The sequence below is a fragment of the Terrapene carolina genome, unplaced genomic scaffold, assembly GCF_002925995.2.
Source record: "Terrapene carolina triunguis isolate 2854851 unplaced genomic scaffold, T_m_triunguis-2.0 Scaffold90, whole genome shotgun sequence".
In the NCBI taxonomy this organism is placed as follows: domain Eukaryota; kingdom Metazoa; phylum Chordata; order Testudines; family Emydidae; genus Terrapene; species Terrapene triunguis.
Window position 1 is genome coordinate 1102980 of NW_020664441.1, and position 22310 is coordinate 1125289.

General features: G+C 45.5%; 1 protein-coding gene across 1 annotated transcript in view; it reads right to left on the bottom strand.

Annotated features, from left to right (window-relative positions):
* FADS2 (fatty acid desaturase 2) overlaps positions 1-21969 on the bottom strand; it is a 38195-nt gene extending 16226 nt beyond the window's left edge. Inside the window, exons 1-5 of the mRNA XM_024197971.2 lie at positions 21763-21969; positions 6714-6824; positions 4976-5173; positions 4456-4557; positions 2021-2146 (exon numbers count right to left, since the gene is read on the bottom strand). Coding sequence (XP_024053739.1) covers positions 2021-2146; positions 4456-4557; positions 4976-5173; positions 6714-6824; positions 21763-21969 — 744 coding nt within the window. The remainder of the gene's footprint in view (positions 1-2020; positions 2147-4455; positions 4558-4975; positions 5174-6713; positions 6825-21762) is intronic.
* Between the last annotated feature and the right edge of the window lie 341 nt (positions 21970-22310).

The window sequence follows — 22310 nt, forward strand, 5'->3', positions numbered from 1 at the left end:
ATTATTCCAGGAGTGGGTGGGTCAGCTTTTGTGGCCTGCATCATGCGGGAGGTCAGACTAGATGATCATAATGGTCCCTTCTGACCTTAAAGTCTATGAGTCTATGAGACCTGTTCCATGTCTTCATCCGAGTTCAAACAGGCTAACACCTTTCACCAGTAATACATTCACATGGCCTGTGGGTCACTGGTGATTTCAGGAATTACAGATTTATGAGAAGGGAATTAAGTGCGGTCCAAGTTCTGCAAGGCTGCACTAGGGTAAGGTTTCAATATACAAGAGTGCAAGCACATCCAAGCACTGATATAGTGCTCATACTTCATACACTCATCTTGGAAGACAGAACCAATTCCTTCATTGCTATAAGCACCCACATTCTGCTCAGCTATTTGTGCAGTGATGGGACCATCATCCTCAAAACCTAGCTATCAGGGGCCAGCTCTTCAAATGGTGTAAATCGGTAAATTCCATTGACATCAATGGAGTGGCACTGATTTACACCAGTTGAAGATCTGACTCCTGATATCTAGCCACCATAGTGTAATGGTTGATTAGTGGTTTGTTATGGTCCATTCTGGGTCACTCATTTCAGTGACATATGGCTAGACTTTTCTGTCTTCATAGAACACTCTCAGTACCTGTGCAGGTAACTCATCTTTTAGGCAGCCTCTCTATCATGTATCTGGAATTAGCTTCTTTGTGGCCTAGAAGTGGGTTGTGGTGGCATGAGTGTGCACTAGTATTTTCTTTTATGTCTTCCTATATTCTGTTTGTTACAAATGCCATTGCCGTGGTGTTTCAGAGCCACACGTTGGCTTTCTAAGCTTTTTTTGCTGCATGTCCTTATGCTGATACATCATATATCACTATTGATCTTTATGATACCCCTCCCTTAGGTTTTTGTACAATACAGAGAGTAAATATTGTGGCCCCAGATAATTGGATTTAATTGCATTACCTTAATAGATACAGTTACTGTGTGCAGTGTGGCTGACTCATAGTTGCCTTGGGAACCATGGCTCTGAACCTGAGCTGTTGTAAATCAATATAGCCCCATTGACTTCATGGATTTATATAGTCCAACATCTGGCCCCCTGTCTTTTGAGTTTATGGATTTTTGCAGGACTAGGTTGTGTCCCAAGGACACCGCCCATGCTTGAATTGCCCCAGGAAGGAATTACATCTCAGGGAGCTGCAATTCCCTCTGTGTTCCCCGCTTGCTTCAGGGGTATAATATACTGGCAGTAAATTACCATTCACCCTGCTATTCTGGCTCAGCTCTGCTGGGTGGTGGATTGGGAAATGAAGTACAACCAAGCCTTTGGTGTTTAACACATCAGCACTACAATTGCATTAATGTAGGTCTCTTCTCTCCCCGCCCCCCAGAGTTTCCTCATGTTTTTCCCCAAGCAGAAGACACAAGAGGAAACCATTATTCTGATGTAACCATGCAATCTGCTCTAAACAGAATTTGCCAAGGCTCCAATGAAGTGAGGACTCCTGTTTGTACACAAATTTAGTAAGGCATTTCTTTCAATATTAGATCAACTTTTTAAAGGAATTTGCTTTGACTACTCACAAGAGGTACCTGTCCTCACAGAAGAAATAAACCAATGACAAGTTGGAAATATCAGAAAGAAACCCTGTTTGTGTTAAGTCAGCAAATGAGTATTCTGCACCATTTTATCCACACTTGGATATCTCAGAACAATGGGATGAAAATTTCCCTATTTCTGCATTCTCTTCATTCTCATTCCCTAGCTCTCAAGCTATCTAAAAATATGCTCACCTTTGGGCTGAAAACAGGCATGAGAAATTATATCGACCACTGAACTTTCTGGCCCTCACATCTTCTCAAATTTTGATCCAAACTCCTGTCAGAAAATATAGATGCAGGGAACATTTCCTCAAAGATGAAGTCTTAAGAGCTGAGGTCTGGTCCTCCAGACACTGATCAACCTCTGTCCTCACAGAAAAAGTTCTCTAGAGCCCACCAGCAGACACCACTTCCTTGTCTTACCTCAACGGGCTGAGAATCTCCCAGGACAAAAATATGCATCATGTTCACATCTGGGTCCTTCTTGAAGATGTTGGGCTTGGCATGATGTTGGAAGTGACGATGATTCCACCAGTTTGCTGAGGCACCCTGGGAAGAGGGAGGAAATGTTTAGTAAATGGGGAGGCATGGTTCCCACTAATAGAGAGATGATCCCCCCGCTATGATATTCATTCACTTGTATATTCTAAACCGCCCATGGCATATAGTTTATGTCCAAACTCTTAGCTACCTGTGAAATTGTTGTAAGAGTGAAGAGGCTAAATCCTCTGCTCTGACAGGCTGATTAGTACCAGATGAGGATCTGGATCTGTCTGGATTAGTATATCATTTAAAAAAAATGCCACTCACATTGAGAAAAAAGAAGTTAGCCTTGCTTACCTGTAACTCCTAATATTTATATGCTGCAAAGACCAGCAGACAGACATCCCACCAGCAGGGGAAGCTCAAGATAAACAGCATCCTTTACCCAGAGCTCTGTTGTCTTCAGTGTCATCACCCATTTCATGGATGATGTCAAGAATGATGTAAGCAGGCAAAGCCATGTTGGCTTATGCAATGGAAGAAAGAATATGAAAAGAATCCCTCTTTGCCCAATGGAAAAAAGACAAAACTGGCCAGGAAAGAAATATTATTTTCCAGTGTCTAAGAAGATTTTAATGGAGAGTATTAAAAAAAAAAGACTGGACCGTGTCCCATAAGGGTCCTATATCCTCATTTCCCTCTGGCACTTGTGAAACACAGTGCCAAGCTGTCCCACTGCCAAGGATGCTCAGGCAGAAGGCCAGCAAAGCACTTGCCTTGTGACTGGTGATAAGCGTTGTGGGCAGCTGGCTGCTTCCAAGAATTCAGAGTGGACAGAGAGCCTCCATCTCACAAAGCTGCCTTTAGTTTAGTCATGTTAATGAGCATTCGGAGGTTACTTGCCCCTGCTTACACATGTTGGAAATCGGTTGTCCCAGGACTGGGCAATCTGAGAGCTCTGGTTGCTATGAATAACGGGGCATTGTTGAGAAGCTGGCAGTGAGGGAATAGCCAACCCCAACGTGGGAGCCCTCGTTTTTAGATTGCTGCAATAAATTGCTTTGTGGTTTTTTGGTGTTCCCTGTTCAGGACCTGCAAGTGATCATCTATAAAGTGAAGAAGGAGGAACACAGAGAATTGTGAGATGGGCAAAGGTCCAACATTGCCCCTCCTCTCCCCCGGAAGGAAAGGAGCTGTATCATGTAGGCTATGCCCATCTAATCCTAAAAGATTATCCTCTGTTCAGTGCTCTAGAGGAACGGAAATCCTGCCTCTTCACCCCAGATCCCTGCTGATCTCTCTCTCTGAGATATCATCTCTCTGCTCTGATATTTTGCCTGCCTCCTCCCTTGTTTTTTTCTATACTGCCAAATGTGCCCCGAAGAAGAAAATTTATCTAGACCCCAAATCTGGCAATTTGCTTAACCTTGTCCATGCAAATGAGACTCTCCATATTTAATCCCTTTTTATACACCAGGAAGAATGGGCTTCTTCTGCTAGGACTGCCTATTTCCTCTCCTTGCATTAAAGCAGGTTGGGTAGCAATTGAGCATTATTTGTGCTGCTTGCAAATTGGGAAATGTCTGGTCAGTACCACCCAAGCTGGGCCTCAAGAGGGGTAGAGGGACACTGTCACAAGGTGAGAACAGAGCTGTGGCCAAGGATGTTACTTGTTGCTGTGGTTTTCAATAGATGATGCCCCACCTTGGGTCTGGACACAGTGTTGTCTCACTGCTGCCTTTTAATACTTTTTATTGCTAGTGCGGTCATTCCATGCCTGAGGTTAAAATGGCCAAGGCCAAACTAAATATGCATCTAATAATGCCTACCATTCCATCCCTTTGTACAAGACTCCACACTGTAGGTGGATCGTTTTGCCAGCTATATTGTATAGGACTCTTGTGTTGGACCCTATCCTGGACTGAAGTTCTAAAATTGTCCCGAATGGGTGAGAGATGGCAGGGTGGTCGTTTTAATCAATAAACACATTACTTGGGCTTTATGTAGGGAAAGTGGGGGGAATGGGGAGTAAAGGAGATTGTATAATGCTTCATTTTAACAATCTTATGGGCCAGATCCCCAGCTGGTGGAAATCAGCATAGTTCCATTGGTGTTACTGGAGCTATAATGATTTACACTAGCTGAGGATCTGGCTCCCCTATCTGAGCCTCCAAGAACTCCACCTGGAATCTGTCACTAATTCTTCCTCCCTGCTGCTGCTCCCTCTGAAAGGGTGAGATCCGACTGGCAGGCTGGGGTTTATGGCTTTGACACCTACAGTCTGTGAAATGGGATGGAGTGGATCCCCAGTCTCCTTTGCTGCAATCATTTCCTTTCTGCACAGTGTGTGCTGGCATCCAGCAAATGACCTTTACCTTCAGGTGCCCGATGACAAACTTGTGGACGATATGGTTCCATTTAGATTTCTTAAAGACAGAGAGGTGTCCAAAGTCATGCTGTAGCCACCCAGCCTGGGCCTGCAGAGGAAAAAGGACCAGGGGTGACAGGGCTGCTTGAAATCAAAGGTAAGTAAGAAAGGACACCCAGAGTGGAAGGCAAGTATTGTGTGTCTGTATGAAATATGCACAGTCCTATGCACAGAAAAAGTGTGGAAGGGGAAGAGTTTTGTATTAATTTCATTGGTATTGGATCTATGGGAGGGGGACGTGAGACAGGCAGTGGACTCAATGCATCCGAGTGTGAGGCAGTGAGTAGGCGCCCTATGAGCAAGAGCAAGGCAGTGAGGGGGCTGAGGGGTGCATGAGGTTCATGAATGTTCTTCCAAAGTGAGTGTTGTGATAGTCCCGGCATGAGGTGCTCTGAACGACGGGATGCACTGACAGGTCACCTGTCGTGGAAGCACATGCACCCCCGTTACTCCATGCCATTTCTCACCTGGGAGGTTGCAAGGATGCAGGAAAGGATAAAGGTTGTGATCCAGCCAGTGCCGTAGTATGAAACTAGTAACCAAGCCAAAGCTTCCATCATGATGATGTGACCCAGGTAAAGGGAGAAAAATAAGGGATCTGCTTTGAACAAATTCATATCCTCTGCTGTCTTTCTCAGGGCCCGGAAATCATCCACCAGCTGGGGCTGCAAAATGGAAATGCAGGATTTAAGATGCACCTTCTTTACATGTGTGAATGTGTCCATTCAAGCTTGGGCTTCCACACTATAACCCCTGCCTGTTTTGGAGTCATCAGCTTCCCCAGAATGGGAGAAGAATTAGTCTCTGTACTCATGCAGTCTTTAGAATTTCTATACTGCCCCCCACAGGAACCTGATCCTAGTCCCTACCCTGATGGGTCTTATCCCACCTTCTGAATTACAATTAAAATCCAGATCTTCAGCTGGTGTAAGTCACCCGAGACCCACTAAAGTCAATATAGCTATGGCGATTTACACCAGCTGGTCCAACACCTCTCCATTTATCCAGTCTCAGTGCTCTGTAATTCATTCCATATAGGCTATAAAGGGACTTCTCCCCTCTCCTTGGGGAAGAGAGAATTCAGTCTCTTCACTTATGCATAACCCTGAACCTCTGCTGATGAGAGAGTATAGTGCCAAGGCAGCTCCATTCTCTTTGGGATGTGTTCAGTTAGCGTGCAGTCACTCATGAAAGCAGGTCAAGAGGTAATGCAGGTTAATGTAGTCACTGCTATTGTGCATGAAACAGGCAGGTCATAAACTCAGGAGGCTAAAGAACAATAAGGAAGAGAAAGGGTTTCACTTTAGGAGTCAGTTGTGCAGTGCACAGGGTCTGAATAATGAATGAATGGAACATTTGGGACTTGCATAGAGCTGGACACATTGACATGGAGTGGATAAAGGGCCCTGTTGTGTTACAGCTTCATAAGCACAGTGCTCGGAGCGAGCAGTTTGTTTCATCTCACCCACTGGTGTTATTGCCACTTACTCCACAAACATGGCCACTTTCACAGACTTCTCCATTGCTGAGAGCTAATCAGGACAAGTCCATATGAAGTTCAGAGTAGTGTTTGCTTGGGCTGCGTGGTCAATGGTATGAGGCAGAGGATGGAAGAGAGTTCAAATCTGCTTTAGATAACAAGCAGTCTCGTTTTGATGGTCTCATGGCCTTTTGTCCGTAGCACAAAACTGACATGCCATATGGAACGATGGGCAGACCCGGGTCATGAGAATTTGAGCAACAGGGTTATTGACTAGAGATGAACTCCAGCCACAAAGACTGGATCCAGATCTTGATCCATATTTATCCAAAGTTTGCAAGTGCTCAAATCGGTGAGTTTGAACTGGGCTCTTCTTTAGTTGTCACAGATCAGGCCTGAACTGCACAGGCAGAGCTGTTGAAAGCCTGCAGGAGGGGAATAGCAAGGGGTGCTGCAGGTCAGGAGAAGTTGACCTAAGTGTTGCCTGTCCCTGCACCAGTCAATACTGGGACATCCACATGGCCACACAGAGCTGTCTGACTGTGGGTGTCTTTCCCTGCAGTTTCCTGCACTTGCTAGAGCTGTCTATAGTGAAGAAGGCTTGTGAATTATATGTAGTGGCTTTGCACACAGGAACCTGGAGGGCAGCTTTGTAGATAAATTGCGGCATGACCAGACTCTTCTCCAGAAACAGAGCCCACAGAGAGGGGTTTGCAGCTACTCACGTTTTTGCCTCGGTCCTGGCTAGGTTCCCCTGGGGCAAGCTCTCCAATCAGTAATGGCTTGAGAAACTTTTGCACAAAGCTGGGGTTGAGGTGAAAGGCCCAGAAAGCATCCTGGATTGGAAACACAGGCAGACAGATGGGATTCAATAAAAAGCAATTGCAGTGGTCCTTTCCTGTTTGTTCCCAGCAATGACTTCTCCTCAGGGTTTCCCCCACATTACCCAAGCAGTTTCCCCAATTCTGGTGTCAGTTGACTGTCAGTACCCACAGTACACAACTCTTTCAGTGCAGTGTTCCTGGTTCTAGCAGATGCTGCTAGAATTAGATGAATGAATATGCAGTTTGTAGACAAAGGGCCAGATTTTTAAAGGTATTTAGGTGCCTAAAGATGCAGATAGGTACCTAGAGCATGCTCTAATTCCCATTGATTTCAGTGGAATTAAGCACCTAGGCAAAAAGAAGTCCAATATATCTTTCACCCCAGTTAGAAGCTGTGAATTTGTCTGCCTTATGTATCAGAAAAACATCTCTCAATATGCAGATGATCAGTCTCATTCTTTCAGTACAATGTCTCTAGTAAGCCCTAAAGGATCTGAAAAGAAAGATATTAAATATAATCAAAGAATGTATGGATGATGTCCACTAAATTTAGAGGAATGATTAAAGATTTTTTGAGTTTTTTTTCTAAGTTAGTATTATTATTTGCATTACCAACAATACAAAAAATAATAAAGTAGGACCCCATTGCACAATATAAACACCAGAACAAAAGGACAATCCCTGCCCCAAGGAATTTTCAATCAAAGTGTAAGAAAGTGAAAACAGATGCATATAGACAAATGGAGGAGTACAAGTAAGCAAGGAGACAATATTGGTCACCGTGCTAGACAGTGGTCTCTGCACACCAACAGCCTTCTGTAACTCTAAAAGTGATATGAATTCCAGAGGAAAAAGAATATTGAAAGCCTGTGTATAGCTCTAAAATATTCAATGAAAATGCTTAAAAGGGGGGAATTGCAACTCCAGGCTTGGAAGCTTGAATGCCCAAGCCTGAGCTCCAGCCCAAGTTGCAACATCAAAGCACTGTCTACACAGCTATTTTTAATGTGCTAGTTTGAGTTCCGCTAACACAAGTGTGTGGCTCTGGCCTGGGAGACTCGCTCCCAGTGTAGACATACCCTAAAACATCCATAGTACTGAAACAGCAGTATGTCAAAGTACAGTATGGAACTTTTAATGCACAGAAGCAGTTAGCGCATGGCAAGCTAGCGTGCTATAGATTTACACTCTGGCTTCTAGACTAGACTAGACTAGATGCGATAAATCCACCCCCGCTGGATCGATCACTGCCTGCCGATCCTGTGGGTAGGGTAGACATACCCTAAGTCTCTGTGTAGACAAGCCCTAAGCAGCCTGCTCTCAGAAATATTATGCAAGGTAAAAGTTGACCTGAGAAAAACCTTGTGTTAACATTAGTAAGCGAACGCTCCCTGGACGCAATAAAAAAGGGTTATCCAAATTAAATTCTGTTCAGATACTGGTTACAATATTTATCCAATTGGCAAATCTGATGGTTAGATTTCAGCTTTAAAATCTGACTGGAACCTCAGCAAATTCATAAAATTGACCCCCACTTATGCACCCAGAATATTCCAGCTCCCACACAGTGGAGGGGAAAACGATAAATCCATTTGTCAGAGAGGTTTTCTTCAGAGTTTTCAAGGTGTTGGATAGTTCCCTCCTTACAAAGTGCAAGGTTCTGGCTCTGCTACCTTGAGACCCTGGATGGGATGCAGAGGCCAAGTTGCTGAGTCAGTCAAAATTCTGCACAGGGCTCCCCCGTCAGTGCACACTGCATGTGTGTAACAAATGTTCCTCTCTGTGCTTTGCCAGTTCCATTGGTGGCAAAACCTTGACTCTTCCTCCATCTCTTTCCTGCTCAGTTTTAGGTACCTAGCTCCCACAGGTGCTGGCAGGGAAAAGGGACTATACTCCTGATGGGATTCTGACTGGCACTTTAGTTTTACACACCCCTCCCATCACAGGAACTGGCCAGAATCTGGCCCAAAGTGGCAGTGGGGTGGGGAGTTTCTCAAAAGCAAGGATCCCTCCCTCCAGCTCAGTCATTTCTGTTACAGCAAAATTCTGATATTCACTCCAGAATCTTCACAGAACTTCCACCCAGTGAATTTCAACAGGTCCACATGGTACTGAGATCTACTGTCACAAGAGCCACCACCAGAAACCTGCTTATTTGTTTAAATTGCCAAATTCCTTATCTATGGTATTTCCCTTTGCTTGAGAGATCACAAGGGGACTCAGGCTTTGTTTTCTTTTGCATGACACTGTCCATTACCTAGTGACCTAGCCCATTGCCAGCATGTGGATTTTCACTCTTCACACAATGAGACTGGCTAATGTGGTCACTGTGTCACCCAAGGAAATAAGGTTAAGATTTTCAAAGGAGACGAGGTATTGGCCAAGGTCTCCAAGCCTGGAATAGAACCCAGGAGTGTTAAGTCCCATCTGTTGAGAAGGGCCTAGCAAACAGAATACAGAAAACTTGGGAGTCTGTAGGAGGGAGTTCAGGGGATTTTCATCCTTTCTTCTTTAAGGCAAGGGACTAGAAAGAAAAGACAATGATGGCTATGGAGGTGGCGCTAGAGGTGTCCTGAGGAGAAGTGGAGACAAAGACTGGATGCAGAAGCTGCGGGTTGTATAATATCTTTGAATGGGTACCTGATGAAAGCTATTTACGTATGACATGCCACCTGATAGAGTTCATGGCAGAAAAGATCCAAGTGCTAGAGATCCACCTGGAGATGATGGTGGAGTTCAGATGGGGATTTGAAGACATGAGAGAGGAAAGGAGGGAGGACTGTAAAGACACAAGAAGTGATAACATAGTTTGTTACGAAGGATTGCAAAAGAGGTTCTACTGGGATACTGTTAAGGGTTAGATATAGACCCCCAGGGTCGGATTTGGATATGAATAGAGAACACTTAAATATTATTAGAGAGTATCATTAAATACTACTGGAAATTGTGCCATTTTGGGAGACTTTAACTTCCCAGATATAGATTGGAGAACAAATGCTACCAATAATGGTAAGGCCCGGTTACTCCTGGATGTGGTAGCTGACAGATTTCTTCACCAAACCGTCACTGAGCCCACAAGAGTTGATGCTATTTTAGACTTGGTTTTGGTAAGTAGTGGGGACATTATAGAAGAGCTGGTCAAAGGAAAAAACCTTGGATCGAGTGATCACAAGTTGATTCAGTTTAAATTCAATGGAAAGATAATCCGAACAGGTTGGCTGCTATGTTTTTTTTTTTACTTCAAAAGGGCAGTCTCTGAGAAAATAAGGGAACTAATTAGTGATGTCAGGTCGACCAAACAGCTCAGGGGACTTAAATGTGGAGAGGGCTTGGAATTTCTTTAATTCAACAGTGCAAAAACTGTCTGGAATTTACATCCCAAGCAAGGGGGAAAAACTTGTAGGGAAGTGCTCCAGATTTAGCTGGATGAACAACCACTTCATAAAGGAGACGAGGAGTAAACAAAGAGCCTACAAGGAAAAGAAGAAGTGATTAATCAGCTAAAAAAGCTGCATCATGGAGGTCAGAAAGTGTGAGGAGAAGGTGAGAATTGCCAAAAGTCAAACTGAGTTGGACCTTGTCAAAGAAATTAAAACAAACAGTAAAAGGTTCATTAGCAGTATAACTAAAAAGAGAACAAGAAAAGAAGTGGGGCTGCTGTGCAGTGAAAATGGGATAGAAATTAAAGATAATCTAGATATATCCCCAGTAAATTAATACTTTGCCTCAGTTTTCAATAAAGAAGACAAAATTGGGAGTCATTGTCAATGAAGAGGAGGATTGGAATATCATATGGGGGAAAATGGATGATCTTGAGGACTGGAGAAAGAGGAATGGAATGAAATTTAATAGCATAGAAGTGTAAGGTCATGCACTTAGGGACTGATAACAAGAATTTCTGCTGTAGACTGGGGCCTCATCAATTGGAAATGACAGAGGAGGAAAAAGACCTGGAAGTATCAGTTGATCACAAGATGGTTATGAGCCACCAATGTGATGTTGCTCTGAAAAAAGCAAATACCATCCTAGGATGTATCAGGTAAAATATTTCTAGTAGAGACAGGAAAGCATTAATGCCATTGTACAAGGCACTGGTAAGAATGCTGTGTATAATTATGAACAGCTGTGTTCAAGAAAGATGAATTCAAATTGGAACAAATGCAGAGAAGGGCTGGAAATTAGGTTTCTTGTCACCAGAGTGAGGTTTGGGACCATACTTCCTATAGGAGTAGTGGAGACCAACAACCTAACTAGTTTTAAGCTGGAGCTATTATGTTAATGAATGGAATTATATGATGGGGTTGCCTATGATAGCAGGGGACTGGGGTCTGTAATTTAGAGCTGGCCCTTTCAGTCCTGTGGCACCTTAGAGACTAACAGATTTATTTGAGCATAAGCTTTCGTGGGCTAAAACCCACTTCATCGGATGCATAGAATGGAACACACAGAAAGAAGATATTTATACATACAGAGAACATGAAAAGGTGGGAGTAGCCATACCAACTGTAAGAGGCCAATCAATTGAGATGAGCTATCATCAGCAGGAGAGAGAAAAAAACCTTTGAAGTGATAATCGAGATGACCCATAGAAGGTGTGAGGATATTTTAACATGGGGAAATAGATTCAATTAGTGTAATGACCTAACCATTCCCAGTCTCTGTTCAAGCCTAAGTTAATTGTATCTAATTTGTATATTAATTCAAGTTCAGCAGTCTCTCTTTGGAGTCTGTTTTTGAAATTTTTTTGTTGCAAAATTGCCACATTCAAGTCTGTCACTGAGTGGTTAGAGAGGTTGAAGTGTTCTCCCACTGGTTTTTGAATATTATGATTCCTGATGTCAGATTTGTGTCCATTTATTCTTTTGCGTAGAGACTGTTCGGTTTGGCCAATGTATATGGCAGAGGGGCATTGCTGGCACATGATGGCATATATCATGTTGGTAGATGTGCAGGTGAACAAGCCCCTGATGGCGTGGCCGATGTGATTAGGTCCTATGATGGTGTCACTTGAATAGATATGTGGACAGAGTTGGTATCGGGCTTTGTTGCAAGGATAGGTTCCTGGGTTAGTGTTTATGTTGTATGATGTGCGGTTGCTGGTGAGTATTTGCTTCAGGTTGGGGGGCTGTCTGTAAGCAAGGACTGGTCTGTCTCCCAAGATCTGTGAGAGTGAGGGATCATCTTTCAGAATAGGTTGTAGATCTTTGATGATGCGCTGGAGAGGTTTTAGTTGGGCGCTGAAGGTGACGGCTAGTGGCGTTCTGTTATTTTCTTTGTTGAGCCTGTCCTGTAGTAGATGACTTCTGGGTACTCTTCTGGCTCTGTCAATCTGTTTTTTCACTTCAGCAGGTGGGTATTGTATTTTAAGAATGCTTGATAGAGATCTTGTAGGTGTTTGTCTCTGTCTGAGGGATTGGAGCAAATGCGATTGTATCTTAGAGCTTGGCTGTAGACAATGGATCGTGTGGTGTGTCCTGGATGGAAGCTGGAGGCATGTAGGTAAGTATAGCGGTCAGTAGGTTTCCGGTATAGGGTGGTGTTTATGTGACCATCACTTATTAGCACAGTAGTGTCTAGGAAATGGACCGCTTGTGTGGATTGGTCTAGGCTGAGTTTGATGGTGGGATGGAAATTGTTAAAATCATGGTGGAATTCCTCGAGGGCTTCTTTTCCATGGGTCCAGATGATGAAGATGTCATCAGTGTAGCACAAGTAGAGTAGGGGTGCTGGGGACGAGAGCTAAGGAAGCGTTGTTCTAAGTCAGCCATAAAAATGTTGGCAGTGCTGCTGACTTGAAGGTATATATTGTCCCCAAATGTGAAATAGTTGTGGGTGAGGACAAAGTCACAAAGTTCAGTCACCAGGTTAGCCATGATATTATCGGGGATACTGTTCCTGATGGCTTGTAGTCCATCTTTGTGTGGAATGTTGGTGTAGAGAGCTTCTACATCCATAGTGGCCAGGATGGTGTTTTCTGGAAGATCACTGATGGATTGTAGTTTCCTCAGGAAGTCAGTGGTGTCTCGAAGATAGCTGGGAGTGCTGGTAGTGTAGGGCCTGAGGAGAGAATCCACATAGCCAGACAATCCTGCTGTTAGGGTGCCAATGCTTGAGATGATGGGGCGTCCAGGATTTCCAGGTTTATGGATCTTGGGTAGCAAACAGAATACCCCTGGTCGGGGTTCTAGGCATGTGTCTGTAAAGATCTGTTCCTGTGCTTTTTAAGGGAGTTTCTTGAGCAGATGGTGTAGTTTCTTTTGGTAATCATCAATGGGATCAGAGGATAATGTCCTGTAGAATGTGGAGTCCTGTTCTTTTTGCGGATACAGACTAACACGGCTGCTACTCTGAAACCTTTCAGTCCTATGTTCCTATTGGTCTAAACACTAAGGGCCAGATTTTCAAGTGCTCATTATCCACAACTGACCTGTATAGGAGTGTGATGGGTTGGATCACAGAAACCCCCTTGGGAACTGCCAACTGATGTGCCAAGACTACTTCTGCCCCTGCTTTCCTTACATACACTGGGTTAATTAATAAGTAAAAAGTGATTTTATTAAATACAGAAAGTAGGATTTAAGTGGTTCCAAGTAGTAACAGACAGAACAAAGTGAATTACCAAGCAAAATAAAATAGAACACGCAAGTCTATGCCTAATACAGTAAGAAAACTGAATACAGATAAAACCTCACCCTCAATGGTGTTACAGTAAGCTTCCTTTTACAGACTAGTCTCCTTCTAGTCTGGGTCTAGCAATCACTCACACCACCTGTAGTTGCTGTCCTTTGTTCCAGTTTCTCTCAGTTATCCTTGCGGATGGAAAGGCTATCTCTTGAGCCAGCTGAAGACCAAATGCAGGGGTCTCCCAGGGGTTTAAATAGACTTTCTCTTGTGTGTGGACACCTCTCCCACCCCCTGTGTAGAATCCCAGCTACAAGATGGAGTCTTGGAGTCACATGGGCAAGTCACATGCCCATGCATGACTCAGAACTTACAGGTAGCAGCCATGATTCACATGCCACCTTGAACGTCCTCAAGTAGACTTCTTATGTGGATTGGAGCCTTCCAAGATCCATTGTCCGTTAAGTGCTTCTTGATTGGGCACTTAACTTGCACATTCCTTTCTCAAGATGCTGACCAAATGCTTAACTAGGGTGACTTAGAAATCAAGCAAGTATACAGCCAATATTCCTAACTTCAAGTACAAAAATGATACATGCATACAAATAGGAGGAATGTATTCAGTAGATCATAACCTTTACAGAGATATGTTACATGGCATATGTAGCATAAAACATATTCCAGTTATGTTATATATACATTCATAAGCATATTTCCATAAAACCTCATGGGGTGTAATGTCACAAGTAGATGAGCTCTTTTCAAAATCTGTCCTAAATTGTGGGTGCTGAACCCTTCTGAAAATACTGGGCTAAGAGCCTGATCCAAAGCCCGTTGGAGTCAGAGAGTCTTTCAGCTTACTCCAACAGGCTTTGGATCAGGCCCTAAAACTGCTCTGTCCACCTCAGTTTTGCTGGAGGAAGTGGATGAGCAAGGAGGAAGAAGGGGGCATGTCAATCTGAGTCATTTAAATTGGGGCTAAAGAAACACAGAGAGGAGGATATTAGCATCACTGTATGAGAAGCAAGTGCTGTAGCAGGGAGAAGGTGGGGAGCCAGCAGGGGGAGGGGGAGAAAGAAAAAGAAAGTCTATGGGAATAATGTAGAGATTAGGAAAGCTGTAAAATACCAGAGTCTCAGCAGGGGGGAAGAGGCAGAATATGCTGCCTAATAACATTGAATAAAGTAAGCCAAAAAAAAATCTGATTTACATAATGAACATTTTTTCAGGGAGTCAGGACTTTCCCATTAGTTCTGGGAGCAATTTGATCCCTTTCCACCTCAACCAGGGAGAGAGAAACCTTTCTCTTATTGGGTTAGGGTGTATCAAAGTGTCTAAACAATCCCTCTTTATAAGCAAGTGAGGATCAAAGTGAAAGCCTGTTACCATAAGGGGTGATTTGCAGTCAGATAGGTTCAGTTTGTGCCTTTACTATGTTGGGAGATTGGCCCTGATTTCAGTCACTGGCTGCACCAGTGCAAACCCCCAGTGTGGACAAGGAAAGCCATGATTTGCACAGGCACATTTCAAGCAGGGGTGAGACACATTGGTTCCCATCATCGTAGTTTGCCTTGTGAACACTAAGGGTTAGCACCAATACAGCTACACCAATGGCTGAAACTGGGATAGATCCCCAGTGTCAACAAGGCCTTCAGCACAAGCTTCCATTGGGTACAGTTTGGAACTGTTTCTGTTTGGTCCTCTGACCCAGCCCAAGCAAACTTTGTCCTGAGTCACTAGTTCTATCTATGTACCCTATACAGACGCCCCCTGGGTTACGCAAACCCGACTTACGCAAATCCGCACTTACGGAAAAAGTTCTGTAAGCTAGAAATGGGGGGAGGGGTTGTTTTTTGTTTTTGCGTAATTGCCAGGTATACGTTTCCGACTTACGCAAAATTCGAGTTATGCAAGGCGTTCCAGAATGGAATGCTTGCGTAAGTCAGGGAGCGTCTGTATATTTATATAGCCTCCATTGCTGTAGTATCTGAGCACCTCACAATCTCTGCTGTATTTATGCTCACAACATCCCTGTGAAGTAGGGAAGTGCTACTATTTCTATTTTACAGATGGGAACTTGAGCTACAGGGAGCCAAGTGACCTGCCCAAGGTCACACAGGAAGTCTGTGGCAGAACAGGGACTTAAAACCAGCTCTTCCAATCCCTGGGCTAGTGCCCTAACCACTGGCCCATCCTTCCTCTTACCTGACAACAAGCCTCCATGGGTATTCCCTCAAAATGTTAATGCAGGTCACTAGACTCCTTCCTCCTCGCTCCCTTTGTGGGACTGATGTCACCTCCAGAAGATGACCCAAAAAGGAAGTAAGAGAGGATGGCGGTAACCAGAATTAATGTTTTGGGGTGAATATCCAAGGACTCTTGCTGCCAGGTCATGGAGAATCAGCCACTCAGAGCAAAGGTTCTGAGAAAAATGAAGGAGCGCTCGAATCACAAAGGAAATTATAGCGAATATCTGATTAGCATCATTTAGTTCATGGGAAAAATGAATCTTCAAGGGCAGTGGTTCCCAAACTGGGGTTCGTGAACCCCCGGGGGTTCACAAAATATTACAGGGGGTTCTTGGGAAAAAATTCCCTAATGGCGGACATAGCTGTCCATAGGGACCACGGGCAGCACGGGGCCAGCAACCCGGAGCCTTGGGGACTTCCAAGAGCTAAGCAGATCAAAGCAAGCATATCTATCACACTGAGGAGATTTAAACTTCAAGACTCCTCATATGAAATAGAAAGGGAGGCAGTTATTTTTTGCTGTTTTTAAAATTAAATAGGCTGCTAGTATTGTTTTTAAATTATTATGAAGAACAAGTTTAAGCTTTGTTGTAACATGCATTGTTTGCTTGGACAGCTCAAGACCTGAATTCTTGTGTAGGAGGAACTCTTTGAGTTGGCTTCTTAAATACCTTCATGCTGTTTCACATCTGATACTCCTTGATGAAAGATAGGAGCCAGAGGCGCCAGTACGAGGGGACGAGGGTCACGTGCTGCCCCCGCGTCGGCGTGAACCCCCCCCCCCTGCAGGTCCCTCCCCTTTCTTTCTGGCAGCCCCTGCTGCCCCCCCCCACTTTTCTGGCGGTGCCCCCCAGGCCCCAGGGTGCACGCAGGCTTTGCCCCCGCACCCCTTTTTTCTACTGGTGCCTCTGATAGGAGCCTTGTCTTATAACAGGCTTAATCAAAACTGATACAAGCTACAAAAGTGAGATCTTGGAAGTGTTGCTGTTTTCATAATGTAATTAAAATACTGTAATGATAATAATTAATAAATAGTGTGTAATAAGCATGTCATAAAAACACATTTTATATTTCCAAGATCACTGCTTTTCTAATTTATGCTGAGGTAAGGGAGAAAATCCCTGGAAATATTCATTTTTAGGAGGGGGTTCACGAGACTTGACATTTTAGTGAAAGGGGTTGTTAAAATTTGGGAACCACTGTTCTAGGGGCTGGCTCGTGCTCATCATGATTACAGCCAGGGAGCTGTCTCTGCCTGCTACTCAGCTGTCCACCCCCCCCCCCCACGCTTATCCTACCAATATCCCCTCCACTTTCTTTTAATGTATTCCCCAAATACACGACATGCATTTCATGTCTGCCCTGGATGCTTCCTTCAATCCATTTATTTTGAGGGGCCTTAAAAGTCTCACTGTGATGGCTTGGATCACAGAAACCCCCTGGGGGCTGCCAACTCATGTGCCAAGACTACTTCTGCCCCTGCTTTCTTGCCCTGGCAGCTTCGGACTTCAGTGCCCTGCCTGGTTTGAGCCAGACCCACTAGCCTGCTGAAAACCCAGACCCAGGTCTGAACCACGTCCCCTAACAGCGGTAGGCTTAAACTGAAAGCAGTTTAAGAAGCGTTCCTGTCTTTAACACTCAGATGCTTAACTCCCAATGGGGTCCAAACCCCAAATAAATCCATTTTACCCTGTATAAAACTTATACAGGGTACACTTATAAATTGTTCGCCCTCTATAACACTGATAAAGAGAAATGCACAGCTGTTTCCCCTCCCCCAGGTATTAATACATACTCTGGGTTAATTAATAAGTAAAAGGTGATTTTATTAAATACAGAAAGTAGGATTTAAGTGGTTCCAAGTAGTAACAGACAGAACAAAGTGAATTACCAAGCAAAATAAAATAGAACACGCAAATCTATGTCTAATACAGTAAGAAAACTGAATACAGATAAAACCTCACCCTCGGAGGTGTTCCAGTAAGCTTCCTTTTACAGACTAGTCTCCTTCTAGTCTGGGTCTAGCAATCACTCACACCACCTGTAGTTGCTGTCCTTTGTTCCAGTTTCTCTCAGATATCCTTGCGGATGGAAAGGCTATCTCTTGAGCCAGCTGAAGACCAAATGCAGGGGTCTCCCAGAGGTTTAAATAGACTTTTTCTTCTGTGTGGATACCCCTCCCACCCCCTGTGTAGAATCCCAGCTACAAGATGGAGTTTGGGAGTCACATGGGCAAGTCACATGTCCATGCATGACTCAGAACTTACAGGTAGCAGCCATGGTTCACACGCCACCTTGAACATCCTCAAGTAGACTTCTTATGTGGATTGGAGCCTTCCAAGATCCATTGTCCATTAAGTGCTTCTTGATTGGGCACTTAACTTGCACTTTCCTTTCTCAAGAAGCTGTCCAAATGCTTAACTAAGGTGTCAAGGCTGTATCCCCACTTTGAACTTTAGGGTACAAATGTAGGGGCCTGCATGAAAACTTCTAAGCTTAACTACCAGCTTAGCTCTGGTCCCGCTGCCACCATTCTCACTGGATTCCCTCCCTGGGAAGCCTTGAGAAACCTCTCATCAATTCCCTGGTGAATACAGATCCAAACCCCCTTGGATCTTAAAACAAGGAGAAATCAATCTGGTTCTTAAAAAGAAGGCTTTTAATTAAAGAAAAAGGTAAAAATCATCTCTGTAAAATCAGTATGGAAAATAACTTTACAGGGTAACAAACTTAAAGAGCTCAGAGGACCCCCCTCTGTCTTAGGTTCAAAGTACAGCAAACAAAGATAAACACTCTGGTAAAAGGTACATTTACAAGTTGAGAAAACAAAGTAAATCTAAGACACCTTGCCTGGCTTTTACTTACAATTTTGAAATAAGAGAGACTTGTTTAGAAAGATGGGGAGAACCTGGATTGATGTCTGGTCCCTCTCAGTCCCAAGAGCGAACAACCCCTTAAACAAAGGGCACAAAACAAAAGCCTTTCCCCCCCCCCCCAAGATTTGAAAGTATCTTGTCCCCTTATTGGTCCTTAGGGTCAGGTGTCAGCCAGGTTACCCGAGCTTCTTAACTCTTTACAGGTAAAAGGATTTGGAGTCTCTGTACACAGGAGAGCTGTTACCCTTCCCTTTATAGTTATGACACATTAAGTGCTTCTTGACTGGGCACTTAACTTGCACTTTCCTTTCTCAAGAAGCTGTCCAAATGCTTAACTAAGGCTACTTAGAAATCAAGCAAGTATACAGCCAATATTCCTAACTTCAAGTACAAAAATTATACATGTATACAAATAGGAGGAATGTATTCAGTAGATCATAACCTTTACAGAAATATGTTACATGGCATATGTAGCATAAAACATATTCCAGTTATGTCATATATACATTCATAAGCATATTTCCATAAAACCTTATGGGGTGCACTGTCACACTCACTTTTCTATGGGGAAAGACAGAAACGTGCACACATAAAAAATGCCAGGGTTGCCCTTAAGTCCCCTGTTGTTCTCACACCTTACTCCCATTCTCAAGGGAGATCCCAGGGGCAGTGAAGTCATAGATTCCCTCCATGTGAGCATGACAGAGATTCATTAAGTATGTCACAGACTTATGCAGAGAGGGGAAAGTTTCAACATACTCCAATAGCAGTCTAGAGAACACAAGCTCCTGAATATTTAATACTGAGTTCATCTCTCACCACCAGAAAAAAGAGTGTGACAATGACTGACGAGTTCTTGTGTCATCAGATATACCTCTTGTATTGTATCTGCAATTTCTTCTAGGCCGGCAGGTCATGGGTTCAAGCCCCACATAGGGATTTGGGATAACCCTCGGTGCTATAGTGGGGGATGGAATGGGAGATGTGATATGAAATAATTGGATATGTTACATTCAGATCTCTTCTGCCTGTCCCCAGTTGGACATTGTCCAGATGAGTTGAAGCTTCCTTGGTGTTGCTAACATGTCAGTGGGAGGGGTTGTCCTGGCTTTTCCCAGTAAAAACAGTTTTTGACCTCCAGAGATGTGTGAGTTGTAGCTGTGCACCAAAATGGGTGCCCTATTTGCCATCCCAATCACAGCATTATAGTATCCAGGCTCTTGCTTTGTGAAGCCCTTGGGACACTCAACAGTTTAAAAGGCACCATGGAACACACTGCAAATCTAGTCTGTCTTCTCAAGGTCTAAGGCAGTATGACAGCTGTCCATGAGATGAGGCATAAACAGAATGCCACAGGCACCAACTGTGAGAACACAGTGAGGTGTGGCCTGTGTAGGACGAACTCTGAGCATGGGCAACCCATGACAGATAACCAGGCTGGCATGGGCACTCGTGGTACAAACATCTTTAGAGGTAGGCTCATGCTGAATGAATGGGTTGTCATGGGAACCATCAATGTCAGCACCTTTAGGGACATCCTGTGATAAGTGAACACATGCGATCATACACCATCAGTGTGGGTGTTCATAGGTGGCCCAGAAGAAAGGGCCAGTGTGGTAGCAATGATATGAGCTGCCTTAGTGGGTGGTGTGTGTGACACGAACAGGAGCTGCTGCTGTCAATGCCCTTGGGAGTTGGTTCATGACAACTGAACAAGCTGGTGTGAGTCCTTAGGTGTAACCCATGATGGAGGTACAGGCACTGTTGGTGTATGTTCCCATTGGGCAGCCTGGGATGTATGGTCAGGCGCTGATGGTGTGTGTTGCCATGAGGCAGCCTGGGATGGATGGTCAGGTGCTGATGGTGTGTTGCCATTGGGCAGTCTGGGATGGATATTCAGGCGCTGATGGTGTGAGCATCCTTAAGGCTGGGGACGTTATAAGACTCAAGAATGTGAATTACATTGCAGAGTTGTGTTTTTGTCACTACCGCCTTCCCCTGAGCACTCCCAGTTCATAATTTCCCGAAGCCCTCAGTTAACTATGTCAGTTTAGACTTGATATCCTTTTACAGCTGCATGAGAGGGGCATTTTGTGGCTGATGATTGTAGATACATAGAAAAGTTGTGAGCCTGATGCAGATCGACTCCCTTTCACTGACAGGGTTTGGCAGCGGGTGCTTGAATCTGAACCTACATTGAGATCATTCTGCCTCCTACTGTACAGGGTTGCACTGAGGACTGTGGAGTGGGATGTAGTTGGGGAAGCTACACAACAGTGATATAACCACAAACCTGTGGGACAATCCTTGCAAAGACAAGCTGAACCCCAGAGCAAGACCAAATGCCCTTTGAGTGACAAACTGGAGACATCTGAGCCAAAGCGGTCTCTCATTTGTATTGTCTGCTGCTGCAACCCTTCTGGTTTCAATGGGTTTGTACTAATGCAGCTGAAAGGAGAATATGGCCCATTTGCAAAGCCCATTCATTCAGAAGCTTTGCTCCAAGGGTACAGAGGCAGCAAAGGAAATCATTGTGTGTGCAGCGAGCGGCGGGCTGATGGGCTGGGAGGAGCACAGACTCGGTGGCTGCGCTCCTGGGGCAGGTGGTTTGGGAACCCGCCGCCAGCTAGCCACGGGCCGATCCTGCAGCTGCTCCGCTCTGCTCTCTTTGGGCTGGAAGCCATGGAAACGGGAGGCAAAGCTCAGTGCAGCAGCAACAGCTGTGGCAGCAGCCTGGGAGAAACGGATCCGGTTCTTTCCTTACAAAGGGCGGCAGAGCCCACTAGAGACCTGCCTCCTGGGGGAGAGAGCAAAGCGGCTCCCCGCTCTGCCCCCTCAAGCCCCCCCTCCTGCAAGAGCCACTTCGGAGCCTGCGCTGCCCCCCCCCCCCGCTTACCCCCTGTCTTGGGGGCTGGCTAGCGGGGCTCCCCACGCGAGGGCCACCTGCCAGGCAGGGAGAGAACTGGGGATCGCTTGATCCCGGACTCAAGGGGCCGAGGCTGCACCAGACCAAAGGCAAACACCGGGGGGGGGGGGGGGGGGGAGGAGAAGCCTTGCGATTCCCCACCCACCCGCTTCTCACCTGGTGCCCCCGGCTGACTTCAGCGGCGCTACCCCGCGGCCAGCCGGGCGCTAGCGCCCCGCACCTCCCCACCCCGAGCCGCGGGCAGGTGTCAGAGCCCCCCGGAGGCGGCTGTGCCTTACCGTGGCATCTTCGCCGGCGTAGTGGCTGATCACCCGGGGGCCGCCCGGGTGCCTGGCTGCCCACGTGGTGATGTTGTAAACCTTCCGCTCGATCACCAGCCACTTGTCCGTCCGCAGGTTGTGCCGCTGGATCTCCTCCCAGCTGTAGAGCCGGCTCTGCGCCTCGCGCTCCCCTGCCTCCTCGCCTTTCTCCCCGCCTTTCCCCATGGGCGCCCCTCGCTCCGCGCCCCCCCTGCCCGAACCGCCCGCTGCCCCCCGGCCTGCCTGCGCCTCCTGGAGGGCGGCTGGAAGGAAAGATCGTTTCCCCCGGGTTGAATTCAGCTGATCCCCTGTTCTCCCCCCTTCCCGCCTCTCATGTTCGCTCTGGGGTTCTCTTTGTCTTCCCTTCCCTCTCCGCTGCCAGCCCCTTTGCAGTCACCCCGCCCCGCTGCCTGCTCTGAAGTGCCCCCTAGGCTGCTCTTCCCTGCACGGATAGGCTTCCCCTCTCCGCTAATAACCCTGCTCTGTGGGAACCTCAACCCGCTGCCCTCCCCCTCCCCCAGCAGCAT